We start from the raw sequence: 22515 nt of genomic DNA, 5'->3' as shown, positions 1-22515 counted from the left end.
CGCTGGGGTCAGGCCAAAAATTTCTTCGAGGCCTCACCCCGGCCATGAGCCGAGAGGAGCAAATGGCCCTGTTTAAAAATTGACAGTGCCTCGCTTCGCTCCTAACCCGAATATTTGATGCGCAGGAGCCTCCGGAAAGGGCGGCGGGGGCCGGGCAGAGCCGCCCCGCTGGCGCTGAGGCGCTCGGGGCCGGGGCTGTGTCGGGGCCGGGTTTCTTTCCAAGGCTCCTCGGCGGGCTCAGATGGGGATGGAAACGATAATGCAATATTGATGCGGCGGGATGCGGGAGAGCAACCCGAGTACATTAGCTGCCCGGCCCTCCCCGGCACGTTTTTATGGCTGGCGGCGAGGCCGGGGCTGGCAAAACCCCCCTGAGAGCCTGGCTTGGAAATGGGGTTGGACCTTGGGGGGGTGGAAATAAGGGGGAGAAAAAGGTTGGGGATAATTTGGGGATTGTGAAGGGAGGGGGTGGTTTGGTTGTTCTGTCCGTGAGAGGCGATGGGAGGGGATCAGCTTCTTACCCTAGTGGGTTGGGGTTGGACCCCCCTCAATGGGGTTTTGTGCCCCGCTGTTTGGGGTGGGTGAGGAGCTTGGGGCGAAGCTGCTGGGCTCGGGTTCCCCCAGGTTGGTTTCCAAGATGTGGGGTGGTCCCAAAGAGCCTGGGATGGTCCCCAAGATCCTGGGATGGTCCCAAAGAGCCCAGAATGGTCCCCAAGGACAGGCGGTGCCTTGGGTGGTCCCCAGGAGCCTGGAGAGGTCCCCAAGATCTGGGATTGTCCCTAAAGTCCCAAGATGGTTCCTAGAAAAAATGGGGGCACAGGAGAGGAGGAAAAATCTCCCTTTGGGAACAGGAGCTGCAAACCAAGGAGCACGGGGCGAGGAAGGGCCCTTGGTGGTAGATATGGGGCAGGACCCCCGACTCCGGGGAGGAGGGCGACATTTGCCAGCACATCGGGACTGGAGACCTTTCCCCAAACCCATCTCTGTCCCTCCCCGAGGGGTTCAGGAGGCACAGGGGGGGCTCAGCACCGTGGCAGGGGGGCCGGGCACAGCCGGAGCATCATGCATTAGTAATGGGCAGCGATCCGAGCCGCGGCGCTGACGGCATTTCTTCCAGCCGGGGGAACAATTCGGGCCGTAACCGGAGCCGGCACGGGGCAGGAGGAGAGGGCTCAGGTGTCCCCCGCAGCCCTTGGGGTCACCTGTCTCGGTGCCCGCTCCGAGCCGCACGTCCCCATCCCCACGGGTAGGGATGGGGTCCTTTGGGTTCACCGATCCAGCCTGGAAAAGGGGTTGGGGGGCGGTTTTGGGGTCCCTCTAGGAGTTGTGGGGTCCCAGCCACCCGCTGGGACATGGGGGTAAAATGTGGAGCAGGGGGGACATCCCGCTCGCCCCCCAAAGTCCTGAGTGTCACCGTCCTGTCCCCGTGTCACAGGGGTTGTGCAGCCACCGGGACGGCACCCAGAGCCCTGTGGGGGTGGCACCCACTGAGCTGTAGGGCTGGCAGCCAGGTCCCATGGGGAAAGAGCCCAAAGCCCCGTGAGGTGGCACCCAGAGCCCTGCAGGGGTGGCACCCAAAGTGCTGTGGGGGAGGCACCCAAAACCCCATGGAGATGACACCCAAAACCCCATGAAGAAGGCACCCAAAGGCTCATGGAGATGGCACCCAAAGCCCTATGGGGAAGATACCCAAAACCCCATGGAGATGGCACCCAAAACCCTGTGGGAAAGGCACCCAAAACCCCACGGAGATGGCACCCAAGGCTCCATGGAGAAGGCACCCAAAACCCCATGAAAATGACACCCAAAACCCCATGGAGATGGCACCCAAATCTTCATGGAGAAGACACCCAGAGCCCTATGGGGAAGACACCCAAAACCCCATGAAAATGGCACCCAAAGCCCTGTGGGAAAGGCACCCAGAACCTTTCAGGGGTGGCACCAAGAACCCTGTGGGGAAGACACCCAAAGCCCTATGGAGATGGCACCCAAAACCCCATGGAGAAGACACCCAAAACCCCATGAAGAAGGAACCCAAAGCTTCATGGAGAAGGCACCCAAAACCCCATGGGGCAGGCACCCAGAGACTTTAAGGGCTGGCACCCAAAGCTCCATGGGGGAAAAATCCCAAAACCCCATGGAGCTGATACCCAGAGCCCCACAGAGGAGGCACCCTTGCCTATGCAGAAGGCACCCAGAACTTTTTAGGGCTGGCACAAAAGCCCCATGAGATGGCTCCTGGGGGCACCAAGCAGCACCCACCCCCCTCTGGGTGTCCCCAAAGTCCCCAACCCCGGCCACGCCGTGCCCCAAACCCATTGAGCAGGAGGGGGACACGGGGGCGCACCAGTTGTGCGCGTACTGGGCAGAGTGGGAGGCTACTGGTGGGGCTCGGGGGCCACCTGCTGGGCAGAAGGGACAGCGCCAGCCCCAGCTGTCCCTAAAAAAAAAAACCCTGAATTGGGCAAAAAGGGGGGCGCAAAAGGCTGTGTGCCCCATGCCCTGCTCCCTCCCCAAGGCTGGTGGTGGCCCCAAGACGGGGTGTCACCCCCCCCCCCAGCACCCAGTGTCACCCAAGGGTGCCAGGCTGGGTGCTGGCAGCAGGTGGCACCCTGCCAAAAGCCAGGAGGGTGACATCCCTGTCCTGTCCCCCCAAAATGTCACCTCTGGGGACCCCAAATCCCATGGGCATTAATTACCCTGCGCCCCAGTGCCCAGAATTGGGGTGTGCTCAAGACCTGGCACAGCCCAGCCCCATTTTTGGGTGTCCCCCCCCCATCAGACGGCGCTTTCAAGGTGCTGGGACTCCCCCAGGGCCCAAATCCGTGGCACAAGCAGGTGACCAGGAGCAGGGGGGCTCTCCCAGTATCCCCAGTAAGGCACTGGGAGAGCCCCGAGCTCTGCTCCCAGCCCGAATTTGGCTGCAAAATCTCCAAAAAACCGACATCCAATCCCCCAGGACGCAGCAGCAAGGTTCCTGCGAGGAGGAGCTGTCGGGGCTGAAGCAGGAGGCGGGCTCCGAGGTATAGATATTATTTTTTATTAAAAAAAAAAAAAAAATGTTTACAGTTTTTTCATTATACACAACTCGGGGGGAGGTTATAGGCGGAGAGGAGGAGGCGTTGGGGCCGGGCGGCGACGTGCCCACTACATCACGACGCAAGGGGGAAAAAAAAAGGGGGGAATCCAAAAAAAATAAGGAAAAAAAAGGAAAAAAAAAAGGAAAAACCAAACCCTTCGACTCGAATGAATTGCAAAACACCCCGATCTCTTCAAGTATCACACGGGCAGTAAGACCATGGCCAGTTCTCAAACATCCCTGCTTAAAGTGCCAGCGGGACTGGGACAGGCGAAAAGGAAGCGAAAAGAAGAGAAAATGGTCAAACACCTCCCGCCCTGCCCCGCGATCCCACCCCCATTGGGGTCTGCTCGTCCCAGCCAGGCTGTGGGGTCTTGGGATGGTCGCAAAGGGGCTTTGTGGGCTCCATCTGTGGGGTCAAAGCTTTGGGGAAGGGGCTGGGGACCACGGCCTCGGTGATGCCAAGGGGTCCCCAAGGAGCTGGGGGGGTGGTTGGTGCACCAAGAGGCGAGGCAGATTTTGGGGTTGCATGAAAAAAAACCCCTAAAGAGCAAACAGGATGCGGTGCCACGTGGTTTGGGGAACCCAGGGATGAGCCTAGGGTTAGGGGGGCTGAGCAGCTCCCATCCCCACAGCAGAGGGCAAGGTGGCAGCAATCTTGTTTTAATTATTCGTGAAATAACCCAAAAAAAGCTCAAACTGACCCAAAGAAGAGCTGCCGTGCTGCAAGAGGGCTCCACCTTTTCCTTCCGGACCACGCAGAGGGTTTTATTTACAAACTACTTCTTTCAGGAGGAGGAGGAGGAAGACTCGGAAACCAAAAGGTGAAAAAATGACGTAAAATGGGAAAAATAAAAAAAAAATAAGAGTGGTGCAAGGAGGCCACAAGCAGGCGGTCCCGACCCACAGCGCAGACCCTTTTCCAGCTCATCCCCTAAAAGCATCTCGCCCTAAAAGCATCGTGCAGCAAGGGCAGGGTGCCAGGGTGGTGATTTTGGGCACAGCTCAGCGGTGCTGCCCCGGTCAGGGGCATTTTCCAAGGAAAAAACCAGCTCTAGAGCCCCCCATCCAGCACCCACGAGCCCTGCCGTGTCCTCACCCCGTTATTTTGGGGGCACCTTCTTTAGGATCGCGCTCATCCCCCAAAAGGAGAGGGGAAGGGGCGAGCTCGGATGCCTCGAATCTCACCTGGAAGGGGACAAGAAAAAGTTACCTGCAAAGGAAGGGGGAGGAGGTTAATCAGAACACTGTTTTTTTTTTTTTTTAATACAATATTGAAAAAATACAAATTTTTATTGTGTGTTTTTGTTTTTTCCTCCTTTTTAAACCGAAATCACCACCCAGCACTTGCTCTACTCCTACGCAGCACCTAGAGGCAAGGTTACAGCACAAGCAGACGGCGGGGCGGGCAGGGAAGCGAGGTAAAAACGGTGCCAGCCACCCGTGGTCCCCCCCCCAATCCCCCCAAAAATGAGAAAAAACAGCGTGCTAGATAAGAGTTAAGTACACCTTTACATGTTAAATAGTTAATATTACCCTTCCAACAAGCCACAAATGCTAGAGATAGAGAACTTCAGCACAGTCACTAGCCACAGCCCTACATTACTGCTTCAAAACAGAAAAGAAAATGAAAAAAAAAAAGGGGGGTGGGAATGGGGGAAAGGGGAGGAAAACCCTTTAAAACCCTTTGCTTCATGCCCGTAATTAACATAAAGGAAACTCTTTGTATATTTTTATTAAGGAAAATCATGCTAAAGCAAAAATGGTACGAGTTTTTTTCTTTTTTTTTTTTTCTCCGAAACGACGACAAAAAAAAAAAAATTGATTGTGCTTTATGAATTAAGAGGATTGTAACCTTCCAACCCCGCTGACTCAAAGCTCGGTGGCGTTCCTAAAGGCAAAAAAAAATAAAAATAAAACAACAACAACAAAAAAAAAACACTTCTGGGAAAAGGAAAAACATCCCCAAATGACATCCAAAACTCCGCTCGAGGGTTGCGCAGGGTGGGTGGATTTTTCCATGCACCGTCCTTGTAGGTTGCACCACAAACGAAAATAATCCTTGTCCAAACCCCTCAGAAACCCCATTTCCCCCCCCCCAAAAAAATAAAATAAAATACAGCAGGTAACATTTAACGTCCCGACTGGAAATCCATCTCAGTTCAAACCTCCACGACACAGCTATCCGAGTTCAAGTATACCAGCAGCCCAGGTAGACATTTGCTATATGGGGTTCTGGAGCATCGTTAACAAAAACCTCAGCTCGCTGAGAGACACCAGGAGAAAGCAAACAAAACGTTTCAGACAGAAGTGTCCTAAAAGGAAGAAAAAAAGAAAAGAAAAAAAAAAAAAACAACCAAAAAAACCCCAAACGAGCAGATTCACTTGCTTCCTCAATCGGTGCTTTTAGTCTTTTTTTTTTTTTATTATTATTCATCTCAATTTTTTTTGTTTTTTTTTGTTTTTCTAGATCATATTCTTTGTTAACTTTCAGAAATTTTAATCCTGTTGTACACACACAAGCAGATGGCTACCAAGCTGGTGCAGAAGGGGGTGGGGAAAAAAAAAAAAAAAAAAAAAAAGGAGGAAAATAAAATCAGTGCCGATGGATTCGTGGACTACAGCCAACGGGGCCAATCTTCGTGGATCTGAAGCTCTCAGCAAGGCTAATCCATCTGGTCAGAGAACCCTCCTAGGGGACAGAGGTGTTTGCGAGGTGTTTAACCATACTTCAAGCAAGAGGAAAAGCAAAAACTTGAAGCCATTAAAGGGCAGCAGTTTCCAAACCTAGGACAAAGGAAGAGTTTGACTTCACCTGTGCTCCAGCTAAATCAAAGCACTGCTTAGAGAGCATTGTTTGTGTGTTTTTTGTGTTTTTTTTTTCCTCCCGAGAAGGGAACAGCTCGTAATCCAGACCAAGAAAAGTGAGCAACATCCAGATGAAGGCTTTCAAAAAAAAAGTCCCAAGAGCAACTAGACCAGTGGTTGTCAGTCCCTACAGTTCAGAAGGGCAGGCAGGAGTCCACGTATAAAAACGGATTGAAAATCCAAGTCAAAATCCTTAAGCTCCAAGGCTCTGAATAGCTCCATGCATTTGTGGTGGTTTTTTACTTACTCTTTTTTTTCCTTTTTTCCTCCCTAAACGTGACTCCACACAAAATACGATCAGCAAGGTTGACCTGAAGGAGCACCTTTTATTCCACTGTCTGATCTACACGGTTAGTATATTATCCCCCAGATTATTATATATATTTTTTTTTTGTCACTTTTTGAGAAAAAAAAAACAAACGCTGTTCCACGTCAGCATCCAAGGTGGGTGTCTTTGGAAACCATCGATCAGAAAGCAAACGTCTCGGCTACCTCCCTACCTCCCAGGGCAGCTGTTGTAGCTGACAGTTCAGTAGCACACAAGTTGACTTGGCCAAATGGAATCTGAATGCATGCATTCGGGCTGCATATTGCTACCAAAATGGAATGTGGGAATATGCTATGCACCTCGGGTTGAGAAATGACCAAGGAAAAAAAAAAAAAAAAAAAAAAAATCAAGATCTAAAGGGTGATATATATATATATATATCAATGCTATTATTCATAAAAACCTTGTTTAGTAATAAAAAAAATTGCTTTGTTTAAATATGAATATTATAGTCTGCTTCTCATGGTTAGGAAATTAGAGTCTCTCTGAAAAGCAGGTTGCCTCTTCTACTACAACTCCATATCCTGAGCCTCATCTTCCGAGAAGTCGGACATGGAGCTCTCGGATGAGCTGTCCCCGGTGCCTTCTTCCTGTTCTTTTAGTGCTTCTTCTGTTGCATATTTCTGGATGTATTCTGCGTGTGACAGAAAAGAGAAGACATTAAAACAGCATATATTCAACAGGGAGAGGATGGCTAAGCTAGGGCTAACATGTTTGGTAGATCGTGTGGGTTATAGGGGTTACTGCGGGATGACCATATTCCTCTGACCAAAGGCAGAATTGTGCAGCAACACGGGATGAAAACACCCAAAGGCAATCAGAGACGTGCACGATCTTTGAAGATCCTTGAAAATGTGCTGAAAATCCTTGAAAATGTGCTGTCTCCACGCTCCCCCACCACCGGCACATGCACACACACAGCTAGAAACACCCCAAGTTGTCCCTCGTGGAGTTTCTTTCACATTTACTGTAATAGGATTACGTTTGCTGCCAAAGCAGAAGCTTCCATGGTGACAAAACAAGCCTAAAAGCCATCGAGGTGTCACTAGTACGTAGCCTGGCTTAAAAAAATTAGGGTCTGAACATTTGAACTGATAGCACAGGACAGGAGTCACCAAAACCTACCTGAGAGACTGAGGAGGAAGAGAAGAAATCCCAGGACAAACCAGGTGTCCCCAGTTTGGGATGGGAGAAGCCACACCTAAGTGGAGTTTAAGGAAGAATGGATGGAGAAAGAGCAGAAGACTACTGCAGGAATGGGTTTGTTTGAAGTGAAAACCCAAAGCACGTCCCCTTTTCCCCCCGGAGCAGCCCCCCTGAGGGTCAAGGAGGGGCTGGTGTCCTCAGCACGGAGGTTATCTCGGCAGAGAAAGCCTTCTTGCTACACATCCATGCTAAAAAAGCAGCTTCAGAGCCCAAACAAGTGAAGAAATGTCCCGACAGCTCCTCGTCCACCCTGCATTTCAGCAAGGAAACGGGAGCTGTGCTTGCGCTGCCTTCGGGGAATTTCAGCTGCAAACTCGTCTTCCTTCCAGACACGAAGGTACTAAAATGCAAAGCCTTCCCCAAACAGCAATGCTGAAACCCTGAAATGAGGGGGAATTCCACCAGCCCTTCATGCTCAAGGATGAGTCCCTGCATGGCAATGTGCCACGTACCAGCCTAGCAGCCTTCCAAATCGTGAATTCTTTTATTTCTCCCCAGGAACAGAAGGGAAGGAGGTGCACAAGGACCTCCTCCAGGAGCACAGAAAGTTTTTTATCCCCTATCCCACTGGCAGGGGGATGCACTGCAGAGCTGCAGGAGGACACACTGAATATCTGTGAGCCCTAAAGCACAGGTTTCAAAGCTTGGGCTTTTTAAAGACTGCATATTAAGACTCCATTTCTGGAGCTGATACAGGGACACGAAGCTCAGGCAGTTCCTCCAGGCCCAGGAGGATGGTACGGGCAGAACCTGAGGACAAATCCTCACGGAGGGGTCCCCAGGACGGAGCAGCTGGTGGCCTCGACAGATCAGCTCTGCCCTGGAAAAGCTTTATGTGACCAAAGAGCTTCTGTCTAATGACGCATTTAGTTTCAGTCTGACTGTTTAGGATACATTATTAACTCGCTCACTCAGACTGCAGAAGCTGCTGTTCAAATCTGTTTTACAAGAAGTTGTAAGAACCGATGAAGTATTAAAGGCAGCTCTGTAAACAGCAGGAAGCAGGGAGCACTCGAGGCCTCGCCACGCGCCGCAGAGGCTCAGGGTGCTGCTGGGATCTTGGAGCACATAATGTGGACAGAAAAGCGCCCCTGTCCTCCGTCCTCGGGTTCTGGGCACTGAAAATCCCCTTCTCAGGAGGTGCTGGACTGTGATGATGGTGCTTAGGCCCTGCCTGATCGCATCTCCTACCTGTAGCAGAGACCAGGGGCCGCAGAGTCTGGGGCAGGAGCCATCTGCCCAAAGAGATGGACGCTGCAAGGTGAAAGAAAACGAAGCAGCAGAACTAATTGCATCTAAAGACGAGAGGAAGTGACTGAAAGAGGGATGCAAAATAAAAAAAGCATCCTGCCCTCAGAAGATTTACATGGGTGGGTGGGCAGCAGACGCCGAGCTGAGATAAGGAGATGGGATGGTGCCAACAGGACACGTCCCTGTAGCAGCCACTCCCTGCAGCTTTCCAGGAACTGATCTCCCAGACAAGCCATTATTTCTTGCCCAATCCAAAAGGAACCAAAGTTCCTTTCCTGCAAGACTTGGGATGTCCTGGATGACAAAAATGACCTTTTCCTGGGAACTTCAGGATCAGATTCACTCTACACTTACTCCAAACCCACCTAGGATGGCAGGACAGGGGCCAGAAGTGCTCCTTCACTGCCTGCTTTGAGTTTTCTCCAGCTGCTGATGATTTAGACACAGAAGCCACCAATTCTTGCTGTAGGAAACTGCCTGAACCTAAGTTGTTTCAGATAAAACGCGACTTAAAAGCATGTCAAATGTAAAATGCCATCTTCTGCCCAGGAAAACGACCAGGCCCCTGGGCTGGGCCTTTCTGGAGGTTTATCCTGAGAGAGGTCAAGCTTCCAGGGAGCTTTTGTGCTGAACGCTGTACTGAACTTGGATCTTCAGTCTATTAAGGGAAGATATTAAGGGAAGGACACGGAAACACCTAAATAATACTGAGAAACAATCTTCCCCTTCAAATCCCTAAAGAAAAGCCTTGATGCACCCGTCCCTACCGGGGAAATTCCACTCGGATCCATCTGTTTTGAAACCCTGGGGCAAGAAGAAGGAGCTGTGGTTATGCCCTGTGGCTGGGGCACGCCTGTGAGCTCTTCAAAACACCAGCACAGCCACGCTGGAACCTCACAGCCACCAGGCAGGACGGGAGAGCTGCTCCCAGCACCAACATCCAACCTGCCCTCAGCGCCCTTTGACTGCTGCTGCTCACCACCCTGCCCTCCCCGAAGCAGCTTTCGTGCTAGATCTACCAAAGAGAAGGCAAAAGGAAGACACGAGGGGGTTACCAGCTCAACAGAAGCTAATCCTGAGCCATTTTTACCTGTCTGGAGCCCACCCCAGCCATAAGACAAGGCACCCTGATGAGGACTGTCAAAAAAAAGAGGAGGATGTGGTTCTGTGTCCATTCACTGCTTGATCAACGTAAAGGCTCTCAGGCTAAGCATCCCGTTTTCCAGCTCTGTATCAGCAATATCAAATATTTACACCTCCCACAATAAATCCTGATCTGTTTAGGGCTCACGCCAAGGATCACGGCGGCTCCAAACCTTGTGCAACCTCTCTAAGTCTACGCCTGTCTCTTCGCTACTGCTCCATGCGCTCATCGCTAAAAAATGAAGAAAAGCAGCAATAAATTATGCATCTGCAATCCCAAGCTTCCCAGAGCAGAGCTGTTACAATCCATTGCCTCGCTTTTTACATGTCCAGGGCTATTTTTAAGAACACGACAATAAGGAGCAGCAACATTTAGCTCTCCTCTGCTTGTCACGCAAGCCTAGGAAGAGACAGCAGAGGCAGGGCTCTTGGGTGCACGGACCACGAGATGTGTTTCAACTCCTTCAAACTCCTTCCTGATCATCTTCACGGGCTGTGTCTTTCTTTTGGGACGGAGAGGAGGGAGCAGACTGCCCTATTTAGCCTCCTGTAGGATGTTCCTTGCAGCACCTGCTGCTGGCTGCCATCAGTCCGATCGTTTTTACCAGGGTGCTGGAAAAATGCTGGATATTTTCCCCCCTGGTTCATTAAAGCACAGAGGGCACCTAAAACATCCCTCACGCTGACCCTGGAGATTTCCTGGGACAAACCACTTTGCCTGAAGCTTGTTTGTATGAAAAAGAAAAAAGGCAATGGACTTGAGGATCCCGAACAGGCCAGCTCTGCAGGGTAGCTCCTATGATCTTGTCACGCAGCTGCCAGAGGAGTCGAGCAAAGCGTGCTGAATAACTCAGCACTTAAATCACAGCTTGGCTTCACCTCATTTGGAGTCCCACCCTCAAAAAAAAAACACCCCGCAGTTGATGAAGGGTCATTTTGCATCAGAACAAAAACAACTCGAGGTTTAACCGCTCCGGCGTGACGTGGCAGCCCTGATGAAAGGGCTCCTCCACCAAATCCCACATCTCGCTGGTGTGCCCACGCTCTCGGGACACGGGAGGGATGTTGCAATGCTCTGTTGGGGCTCTGATGGGGCTCTGTTGCCCCATCTCACACCCAAGGACTATTAAATTGTGCTGCTGGAGGATGCTCTCCTGGCCGAGCAGGCCCTTCACACCCCGCTGGCTGGGCTCCCCCAGGCAAACAAAGTCTCCTGGTTATTCAGGGACCAAAAAAAAAAAAAAAACCCAAAACTTGGCCATGATCTCTATTCAAAACTGAGCTAAAGACCAAATCCGAAGAATTTGGTCAAATCTGAAGACCAAAGGCTGCAAATTACCAACTTCCAGATTGAAACACTGATTGTGATCACTGGATCGAGGGATAAAAAGCCAACAGCTTTTGCCACTGGCTCATTTCCTCCTCTCTTGCCTACGTGCAGCTGATTCAGGGGAAGGCCAAGCACCTGTGTTCTTATTTTCTCTCATTTCTCAGGTTTCAGATGCAAAACTAATTCAGTTTGGGTCTCAGCTTGCCAGAATTAGTCTTTCTATCCTCAGTTTCATCCATAATAGCCCTTCCTGGGACCATTCCCTGGTCCCCAGGAGCTACTGGCTCTTTATTTTTGACTGGTTTCATTTTCCTTCCACAGGCAGACACAGCAGCACCCTCACAGGCTCTCCCAGGGCTCACCCATCCTCCCCAGCCACTGTTAATGCTTAGCCTGGGCTTTCCGAGCTGAGTTGGAAGCCCGTGACCACATCCTGCTCCCGGTGACCCCAGGAGAAGTCACTCCTTTCCTCTTTGAAGGTCCCTTTGACACGTCCAAACCCCGAGCCCCACTCAGCCCTCAAAATTAAACTCTAATTCTTTCCCTTTTTCATCATCAGAGGCATCCTCAAGACCATCTAGCCCTGTCACACTCTTCAAGCCATCACTAATTGGCCTGCAGCTTTCTTAAGTGGCACTCCCTGAGCAGGGCAGAGCCCTAATAAGCCTCGGCTGGAGCAGGCAGCACCAGCGAAGGATTACTTGGCATTTACTGACAATTCCTCTGCTCTGTCACCCCACAGAAGGGCTTTCTGCAGTGATATCATTGATTCTTTGACTCCTGCTCTGCCACATTTCCCCAGAACTGCTAACAAGCACTTTTATTCAGTGATTGGGAACAGGATATTTCCATCTGAGCACTTTTCCTTGTCCCTTTCTTCAGGGAAATACCTTTTCTTCCTATTTTTTTTCCCCCAAATCTCCAAAAAACAACACTGAACCCTAACCTACTATGCTTACCTCCCTGCTTAGGATCTGCTAACGAGCTAAAACCCTGCCCACACACTGCCCACACCACACATACCATCTTCAAGCAGTATCAAATCACCCACCCTGTATTTCTGGCTACTTTCCTTTAAAACGAACGGGGCTGCTGTGATGGGAAGGAACGGGCACAAACCTGTTATAAACGTTGTTATTAATAAACTCAGCGTGTTATTCGTGCCCTTACCTTTAATTTTCTGTTTGTACTCTTCTGGTCGGTGGAGGTACATGGCTGCAGCGTCACCATTTAGAGGATCTATGGGGTTAGGATAGGCCAGCAGCTGGGGCAGGAACGATTCAAATATATTGGTGAGATCTGCAAGAGAAGGGCATCGTTCACATCCACGGGGCCAGAGTGAGGTGGATTCATCATCCTGCAGGCACTGACACCGAAACAGCAGCACAAAGCTGGGCAAAGAGGCTGAAAACCTGGGCACGAGGTTAAATAAAGAGAAGGGCAGCGGGGAAGGAGCACACGGGGCTTGTAAGAGGGATGTGGCTGCAGCTCTTCAGCTAATTTCAAGTACTCAACATCCCTACAACGTAGACACAGAAATCTGGGGGTTAAAGAAGTGGAAGGTGAGCTGTCTGGAGCATCAGTGGAAGCATGCTCAGCCCTGGCTTAAAAAAAAAAGAGAGAAAGAACAAAACCAGCACAATTCCTGCATCCCACCTCGCTGAGTTCTCCCACTTCTGCCTCCCTCTGTAAGCATCGTTACACAGATCTCGTGCTCCATGACTAAACGGACTCACCTCGAGCACAGAACACCTACAGGGCCTTAGCTGACGACTGCATTAAGGGAAAGAGCAAGCAACGAGCCCCCCCTGCAATCCCAAACCACTTCACAGGATGCAGAGAGATCCCAGGAACAGCGCAGTGCCAGTGGGCATCTGTCAGTAAATCCCCACCATCAAACGTCTCCTGGTGCTGGTGAGTAGCTGTGGAGGCACGAAGCCCTCTTCCCACGTCCCTAAAACAACCAGTGGGGGTGTTCAGCCACAGCCCTGCATCACCCCTCCTCCTCAGGGGCTTCAAAAGGGCTGTGTGACCCCCGCAGAGCAGAGATTAATCAGGGTTAGGAGGGCTGCGTGCCACGTTTCGCTTTCCCCAGGGGGGTTGAGCTGCTGGTAGAGGCAGAGCCGTGTTTGTTTTTTAATTACTCTGTTTTTAATATTCTCCGTGTCTTTTATCAGAGTATTCCTGCCCGTGGATGAGCATCACCTGCCCCTTCTAGAGGGTTGGTACCTCGGAGTTTTGGGTGGGCAGAGCTCCTACAGCTCCCCTGTGCCAACAGATCCGGGCTGCAGCCACATAAAACCAGGCTCCAGCCTCACCACCGAAGATGCAGCCTCCAAAAAAAAACCATGCAGCAGGTCCCTGCTGCTGCCCAAAGCTTACATCCCCTGTGGATCTATAAACGGGTGCTTTCTGAATGGATTTGATCCTACCTAAAGCCAGGGAGACTCCAGGTATTGTCAGTCCTTTCCTCTTGCATCAAGGTGTCACCGATCGCTACGGGTCACAACCAGCTGGTCTCTGCTTTGCAGGGGCACCACTAAGAAATGTGGTGATTTTGCCCTAAAATCTTTCTAGTATTAGATGCTGCTGCCCCTTCCACCAGCAGAGGACGGTGACAAAGCCCTGGAGGGCACACCCAGGGTGAGAGCCTCGACCAAATTTGCCACTGGTGGCACGCTGAGCACTCAGAGCCACCAACCAGTCCTAGGATGAGGCACAGCAGCAACTGGAAGAGGGATCTGAGTCCAAAAAGGGACCACAAAAACAGTGACAGCACGCTGCAGGAATGCTTTCTGCCACAGCCTTGGGAGCTGCCTGTCCTTGGAAAACCAAATTTCACCATCCTAGGGCTTGGGTTCAGACATATCAGCAAGAAGTTAACTCCAGCTCGCGGTGCCACCTGCTCTTGGATCCAATCTCCCCACGAGCAGGCTTAGATCAAGCTTCCCTTTATAGCCACTGGACACCTGAACTCCAGTGGCTGCTCAGCAGAGCCCTAAAAACCACCGTGACTCGCTGAACACACTGCAGGGATTTTTTTTATTATTGTTTTTAAGACCTGAGGGATGTCCCCCTTCTTTCCGATCACTAAAAGCAGCGTTAGTTGAACGAGGATTGCTTGGATGTGAGCAGGGAGCCTGCCAACAGCACCAAGGACCTGCTACTTCATTAGGGAACAAAAAGGTCGTTCCCTAATGCCCTGAGGTCCTCGTGAATTTATCAGTAGCTGTTCTGGGGCTCTTCCACTTTAATTCCTCCTTGAATTCTCTGACCCAGCTCCTCTGCCAGCACAGGAGTGCTCTGAGGGGTGACGCTCCCAACAACACAGCTGTGCTGAGAAGCACTGGGGAAATATTTCCCCCTTTTCCACCCTCTCTGCAAGCTTCGAGGCATCCTACAGCAAAGCAAGGGGAGTCTGCAACGAGAGGACCGTCAGAAAATGCACTTTGTAAGGCCAACTTTCACCTTGTAATGCCAGATTTCACCAGGTGCTCTGTACCAAATCCTCACCTGATACTTTCAAGTTTCCTCACATCGAGCTCACACGGAAAAATACGGGAGATTCTCTGCAAGCTTGCTGATATTAATACATCAGAAGCAAAGGAAATATCTTGGTATCTTATTCTACCTTTTTGAGCAACAGCAGTGACAGAAATACAGCAGCACTCGTTAGGAAACCTCTCCACGTGGAGCACGCAGCCACACCAGGAAAGCTCGAGGCATTTGGGTTCGGAGTCAGGATCAACAAGCTGCTACAGCAATTTCCCAGCCAGCGTTGGCCAAGCCCAATCTTCCCTCCCAAACTGTGCTCGTGAGGAAGGTGAAGTGGCTCAACTGCTCGAAAACTCCAGCTTACAGGGGTAAATTTGGGCTTTCAAGGGAAAACGCGAAGGATTTGATGTGTAGGTTCCCTTGAATACTTTCCCATAGCACAGGATTGGAACACCTGAAGAAATTTATATTTTTTTTAGATTTTTAGAGCACAGCCAACCTAGACTAGATTCTCAACCATATTCCTTTTTTTTCCCTCAAACGTATTCCTTTTTAACAACTTCAGCCTTCCCTAAATGCTGTTTTAATGGATCTTCAACTATCAGTTGACCTTGTTATAGCCCTGCAAAGGAGAGTTACAGCCAGGAACAAGAGGAAACCCCAAACCTTCTGCAGCCAGCAGTGCAGTTATTAGATACACGAACCCCTCCTAACCTGCACTGAGGCGGTGCTGCCACGAGAAACAGTTTTTGCTGTCACCTTCTGCAGAAGTGGCATAAAGGCAGGTCACAAAAGTGGTTTTGCATGAAAATCTTATTTTCACGCGATGTTGGCTCAGTGAGAAGACTAAAATTTAACTCAAAGGACTCAGCCTAAGGTCGTCTGTGGTGCGTTAACCCACCAAATACGGATGCTCGTGTGATTTTCGGGGGAATACCAAAACTCACCGTAGAGAGCCGTCCAAGTTTGATTGATTACATCTAGACATACGGTTCCTGACCTGAAACACATGGGAAAGATGGAATTAAACACAGCCACACTCAGAAACACCCTGGGGATTTAACAATCTACCCCCTTCCACGGCCCTGCCTTCTCCCCGCTGTTCCAGATAAGTGCTGATTTACTCCAGTCCCGTGGTTAAGAGGGGAGCAGCCTTTAACTACACAAATCTTTGTACTCTGCACAAAGGGAAGCAAATTGGAGCCATTACTAAATTATCTGGCCCATACGGGGACCTACTGGAGAGACTGAGGCGTAGGAGGCTCCCCTTACACCTGAAATTAAAAATCGTGGCTAAACTGATTTCTACCAGAAAGCATTTTATCAAGAACGTGGGCTTCAGCTGAAGAGGGAGCTGTGGCCAAGCCAGAACCATTCCCTCTTGCAAGAAAGCCAGCATGATGCCAAGGAGAAGGGGTCTTACAGCTCCAAATTTTGTGCAAGTGAGGCACGTTACAGTGCAAAGACCCCATCTGAGAGCCTGCAGCACGTATCTCCCCTGCCTTACCCACTCCTGGAAGTGGACTTCAGAAGACATCCTTTGGACTGCTAGATTAAATCAAAGCGTTATTTAACTTTTTGGCATGTTCTTACAGAGCCAGGACACAGCTACAGTTCAATAAGATCCTCAGGAAAACCACGCAGGCGCACGGGATTTACTTACGCTTCATCGATGTTAGGATGGAAAATTTTATTCATGAATCCTGCAAAAAAGGAGACACTGGTAAATAGCAGAAAACAGCCAAAGATTATTTATTTTTTTTAAAAACCAAGAGAAGTCTAGAATTTACTGAACAAGGGCTCGGCTTTCTATTTTCACAGAAAAACCCAGCTTTGCTATTTATAGCCACGTAACCTTTAAAACACTCAGGCAGCAGCTTGACCCTGGGGTCCTCAGCCTTTCCCTTGAAATTCAAAAAAAAAAATCCCACTCGCAGCTCAGCAGGACCACAAAGGCTGTGGGTCCAGCGTGAGACCGAGGAGATCTGCCCATCAGCACAATTAACCTCACATCTCAGTGATTTCTAAGCTGCAGGGATCATTTCAATACACGGCAGGCACAGATTTTAAGCCCTAGTTTAAGTTTTTGTCTATTTTTAAAAATATTTCTTAAAAGTTTTTCTGTAACTCGAAGTTACAACATTAATCTACGTTTGTAAGCCATTCAGGAGCAGAGACTGCTGCAGACACAAGGTTATTTTTTTGGCAAAAACCCCATGGTTCAAGAGTTACAGCACCATGGTAAAAGAGGTCTCATATTTTAGGGACACCTCTGGCTGCTGCTACCAGATGCAAAGCCACATTTTCCAGCTACGTCCCTCAACATTGAGTTAAAGACAGATGGAGCCCCAAAAAACACTCTTCTCCCACAAACAGAGCTTATAAAGCAGTACTATAAAGGGATTATAACACGCCACGCTCGGCACTGTAGGTAGTATAGAAGTAAAGCACATTGACCCCAAAAAACAAGTTCAGCAGATTCAGGGATGCAAAATCCGGCTCCCAAACTCTTCCCTTTCAGTAGGGGGGAACCAAAACCCCTGGTGAGGGACCTGTCCCCACCGCACGAGGGGGTGAAGGAAACAGATCTGGGTTTTCCAGTTACTTCGCTGGAAAATGGATCGAGTGTCCCAGATGCTGCTTGGGTCCCTCCACACTTCTGCTTGGCAGAAAAGCTGCTGCAGCCCCTGTTTCTGCAGCACTTTAAGAGGTTTCCAGACCTTACCTTGCTGTCTTTTTCTTCTTCCCAGAAGGTAAAATAAAGCCTTGCTTCCTTTGCCTGATCACCATCCCATCCTCTACAAAGCCCTACAAAGCCCAGGTGGGAACCTACAGAAATCTGCAGCTAACAGCAACCACTCCTGATAAAGGTGTGCTTACAAAAACAGGAAAAAAAATGTAAATCTGGAGTATTGACTCAATCAATTTCCAAAGAAAACACCATTTTCTCTTCTGAGCAGGCCATGGAGGTGCAGAAATACCTCGCAGCCCCGATGCAGCTCTGCCCGAAGCAGGAGTGAGCTCAGTTTGAGTGGCAGCTTGGTTCCCATCTGGGTAAGAGCTGCCATATGGAGTCAGCTCCTTTTCTTTCCACGTATTGTGACACAAATATAATCCCGTGTTTCCTCGTACCGCTCGGGATTTTGCCTAAATACAACCCAAGACTGAAACCATGCCCGGAACCAGAACGATCTCGGGAAGGAAGAGCAAGAGCTGCAGAAGCAAGCCCGTGCTAACAAGTGTCTTGCAGGGAAACCTTGCCGTGATTTAGCTTGGAAAACTGAAGCAGAATGAAGGAGGGAGGCTGTAGCTCCATCAAATATTTACACTGTGGTAGCTCCCCTGGGTTTAAGGCAGGTCACGGATCCTTTATGGCAGGCACTGGAGGGATGCGGCGAGCACTGAGCTCAGATCTAAATCCTGCCTCTCTTGAAAGTTGGGAAAAAAAAAGGAGAAGTTTCTGAAAAAGCAGCAAAGGGAGGACAGGAGAAGGCAGGAGGCAGCCAGAACAGAGCAGCAACGTGCAGAGCTGCTGAGTTAAATGCTGCCTCTTCTGCTTTCTGGGCCGGAGACCAGCTGGAGGCAGGCATCCCTCTGCCTTCTCTGCTTTGGCTTTTCTCTTTTTCTCAGCTACTTTGCAGGAAATTCTCCCGGGTTGCACCGAGCTGTGCCGCCTGGACACCTGCAGGTTTGGCAGACCGCGTCCACACCTCGGTGTTTAAAGCAGACACCACATCCACAGAGCTACCTGCTCCTGCCCTGGAGATTTCCACTTCTTTCTCCATCATCTTCGCATCCACCCGAAGCCAATCCCTTCTTTCAGTGCCTTTGGTCTCGAGTTTTCCATGTTGAACAGCCGCTGTCCAAGGCAGAGCACGAATATCCTCTTTGGTCGTATTATGTCGTATAAATACGACAGCTTTGGTCGTATTTCTCCTTTTTCTGACCCGATCTGTCCTCTCCTCCTCATTTGAAAGTCACCCGCAGTGACAAAGCACTAACCTTGCTCTGATAACGCCGCCTTTCTCTGTATTTCTACAAAAGCAGGAGTGTCCAGTTTGCAGAGGGAGCCAGGAGTGGAAAAAAGCCTTCCATGCCAGCAGAAACACAGGTTCACTGCCACAGCACCGAATACAACTGATTAACTGATTAAATTAACCAATTAAATTACCACGCAGAACGTCAGGGAAGCAGCGAGGATCCTAGGGAGGTCCCAAACCTTTGATTTTGGGTTCCCATCACGGCCAGGAGCATGAAGCTGAGCCCCCAGCCTGTGCAGTCGTCGTTCTGTGTGTTGGGACTGCCTGTGGACACTTCACTAAACATTTTAACACTCACTGAGCAGCAATTCCCTGGAAAACCCAACATTTAGGTGGAGTTCCAGCAGAGCAACCACAGCTCACATTTTCCGTATGGAGACACCACGATCCAGGAGAGCCTCTCGAGGTAAAGCAGGACTGCAGGAAACCTGTGCTGACAGCAAGCTTTGGGTGAAAACAGAAAAAAAATACACCCAGAAAGGAGTTGCACACCAGAAAGGGACCTCTCTTCCACTGCTGGAAGAACCCAGTTGTGGGGTTGGGCTCTGCTCCAGGTGAAGTTCTCCTTGCAAGCTCCTGAAGCAGCCAGGATGAGCCCAAAAAGCCCGGTGCTGAGCCACAGGGAGGTCAAAGAGGTGCTGAGCACAAGGGAAACACAGAAGGAATTTCAGATTTGTGTTGGTGTTGAAGGATCTCCTGAATAATTCCAGCCTGAAGCTCTCAGGATCGGGCTGGGAAGCGCTGCCAGACCCAAAACGTTCTGGATAGCTGCCGTGCCAGCGAGCTCTGCTCCAAGAGCTTCTCCTCCAAGAGGCAAATCCTGAGAGCTCTGGTGAGCTGGGAACACCGAGGGCACACGGAGCAGCTTTGTCCTGTCTTTGTCCTGCAGGCAGAAAGCTCCTGCGAGGGGCAATTCCATCCTCATCACTCCCCCTAGCATTACGCCTGCGTGGCTGGACCGTAATTAATTCAGGCTCCTACCTTAGCACATCCCTCGTCGATTTGGGTAAATAGATGGCTCTGTTTTCACCTGAAAACTTGGAGAGAAGAGGGATCGGGCCTGGAGATCGCCTCCCTGCTCTTGCTACGGGTGCTGGTCCATGGCACCAGAAGGGTTTCTGCACCCATGGGTGCTTCTCCAGGTCAGGCGCTGGGCACCAGCCAACGAGAAGCACCTCAAAAAGCACCCACTGCTTCTCCGAGCTCAAAGTACAGCCAGACGAGCTGGGCAGTTGTGTGAGAGATCCCCAAAAGATGCTTTTTGTGCTCTTTCAAGCCGTGCTGAAGCACACCTGGAGGAAAATGAGGGGGAAAAACGAGCAAGGAGTGCATCCCAGCCCCCTTGCTGAGCAGGGGGAGAGCTCCACGGGCGGACCCATGCTGGTGGTAGCTGCAAAAAAGGACATCCCACCTGCTCAGAGGGATGTGCCAGAGCATGGCCAGTGATATCAGGGACTTATCTAGCCTGGAAAGGTAAGGAAGAGGTGGGAAGGTGGTTACAGGCTCTCCAAAACAGGATGGAGGGAGTTTAAACACCACATCGCATCCACGTGGCTTGGGTGAGCACCCAAAGCACGGGGCAGAACGATGTGCACAGAGATCAGCACGCCAAAGGGTCTCAATACATCACAACGAGGTCAAGAGCAGCGTTTTTCCTCCCATTTTTTAACCCCAGGACAACCTCGCTCATGGGAAAAAGCCTTCCCAACGCTCGCGCTTCCAAACACTTGTGCAACGTGGCCAAACAGCCAGATAAGATTAGGCTAAATTTACTGCTCAGTGCTTCCCTGCCCCCAAACGCCGGCAAGAGAACATGCACTTTTTTTTTTTAAAAAAAAAAAAAAACAAAAAAAAACCCACGCTGTGCTCGTTTCAGGGCCTGCCTGCTTGTGTAACCGATCACGAGCACGCCACGCGCCGCGGGTTGAGAAACCCTGGTGGGAGACGGAGGAGAGGGCACGAGAGCAAGGCTGCTGCCCCAGCCCTCCCCGCGTGGGGACACTGGGACAACTGGGACACCTTATCCAGCGCTCTCAGGTCAGAGATCTCGCTGAGAATTACAAGAATTTCATGTTTTTTAATGAAATTCATGGGTTAGGAGCTCTTTCAGGGTACCGAGGCAAGCGCAAGGCTGCGTGCTGACCGCCGAGGCATCCGTCAGGGTGCGAGGGGCTGCGTAACATCAGCTCGCCAGCAGCAGCAGGACAGTTTATGTTACCACCCCCGGCTTTTCGTGGCTTTTCAAAACAATGCCATAAATAATTGGGCAGCAGCTTCGAGGAGGGGAAGAGCAGGACGGAAAAATTAGAGCAGGACAGAAAAATACGGCCGTCGGGGGTGGGAAATGGTGTCACCTCTGCCCAAAAGGACTGAGCTGCCCCTTCCCCGGAGAGGAGAGGCAGCAGCACCAGGTGGGGAGCTCGTGGCTGAGAGCTGCAAGCTCTGGAAAAAAAACAAAGCAATTGCCCAATATCAATTTGTTTCGTTGCTTATGTGCACCGTCACCTGATGCCCAGAGCCTGGCACAGAAGGTGGTGAATCCGTGCCAAGCCAGGCTCGAAAACTCGAAAACACCTCCCCAATTTTGTCTCTTCCCGAGCTGGAGAGTGTCAGACCGCAGCAGAGCCGGGGATACAGATTACCTTCGGGTGTCTCGTCTTTCCCCACGCACGAAGCTCGGCGTTTGGGGAAGAAAAAGGATTTTCACAGCACTCACGGGTCACGAGGATCAATGCACAGCAGGAAGAGTAAGCTTGGAGCAGTCACCGGTGAAAAGAGACTCCTGAAACTCTAAGGAGCAAAGCGTAAAGCAATCCGGAGAGGAGCTGGGAGTAAAAATAGCAGCTGTGGTTCAAAGGAATTAAACACAGGCCAGGAGAGATGTGGCAAATCCTGGCTGGAGCTCAGGGGCTTCGTTCCCACCTTGGCTGCCACGATCTCGTTGCAGGCACACACGTACATCAGGCCCCTCTGCACGTTCTGTGCACGTGAGATTTTCCCATTTTCTTTGGAAAAACGCCTCGAAGAGAGGCAAAATACAAATGTGAGGTATCTGCAGAGAACGGGGACAGAGGCGGGAGGGAAAAAAAAAAGAGAGCTGTGCACGAACGCACGCGGGTTGTTGGAGAAATCGAGGCCTCCGCACGCAAACTTCGCAGCTCTGATGTTTGATCATCAAGGAAAACGGAGACTCGGTGCTGGCCTAACGCTTCTGCAGGTTTTTAGCAATAAAAAAAAAATGCCAAAAGGCTTCCAGGTAAGAGCTCAGGCTCCCACGTTCCTGGGTCTGTTGTCCTGGTCTCAGCCTTTCGGGCAGGACATGGCTGCACTTCCTCCTGGGGCTCCGGTACCGCATTCATCTCCAGCTCTTGGCAGGCGTAGGGGCAGATTAAAAACATGCAGCGTTTACACAAAGTGTTCTCGTGATACGGGAGCTGAAAACAGCACTTCGAGTACTTCCCAGCTCCCCTTTGAAAGGGCAGGAACAGACCGGGCACCGAGTTCCCCTGGAGATACCGAATCCCGAAGGGGACGGCAGCGAGGCAGTGCCAGCAGGGTTCCCGAAATCAGAAGCAGCTCAAAGGGTATTGTCTAGAAGGCAAAAAAAAATAAAAAGGAAGAAAACATCCAGCAAAAGAGCACTTCGTGGCCTCGTAAGAGCAGGGAATATTGACGTGAAGTGACAAAAGCATGAAGAGAAAGAGCACGCGGTTCCAGAAAGCAACAGGGCATCTTTCAGGGCTTAGCTTTGGGCATCTTTCAGGGCTTGGTTTTG

At 50.6% G+C, this 22515-nt stretch overlaps 1 protein-coding gene across 2 annotated transcripts in view; it reads right to left on the bottom strand.

Moving 5' to 3' along the window:
* Nucleotides 1-4572: 4572 nt before the first annotated feature.
* UBE2H (ubiquitin conjugating enzyme E2 H) overlaps nucleotides 4573-22515 on the bottom strand; it is a 44849-nt gene continuing 26906 nt past the window's right edge. The window contains exons 1-5 of one of the 2 annotated variants that reach the window (XM_084504664.1): nucleotides 18449-20570; nucleotides 16364-16403; nucleotides 15648-15700; nucleotides 12376-12504; nucleotides 4573-6909 (exon numbers count right to left, since the gene is read on the bottom strand). In XM_084504664.1, coding sequence (XP_084360790.1) covers nucleotides 6785-6909; nucleotides 12376-12504; nucleotides 15648-15700; nucleotides 16364-16403; nucleotides 18449-18488 — 387 coding nt within the window. In that variant the 5' untranslated portion in view covers nucleotides 18489-20570 and the 3' untranslated portion in view covers nucleotides 4573-6784. Of the gene's footprint in view, nucleotides 6910-12375; nucleotides 12505-15647; nucleotides 15701-16363; nucleotides 16404-18448; nucleotides 20571-22515 lie in introns of those variants that run through there. The other variant, XM_084504663.1, reaches the window with a different exon arrangement.

Source organism: Aythya ferina (assembly GCF_964211825.1).
Source record: "Aythya ferina genome assembly, chromosome: 1".
Lineage (NCBI taxonomy): Eukaryota > Metazoa > Chordata > Aves > Anseriformes > Anatidae > Aythya > Aythya ferina.
The sequence above is the reverse complement of the archived record's forward strand: the minus strand, read 5'-3'. Positions and strand labels throughout refer to the sequence as shown.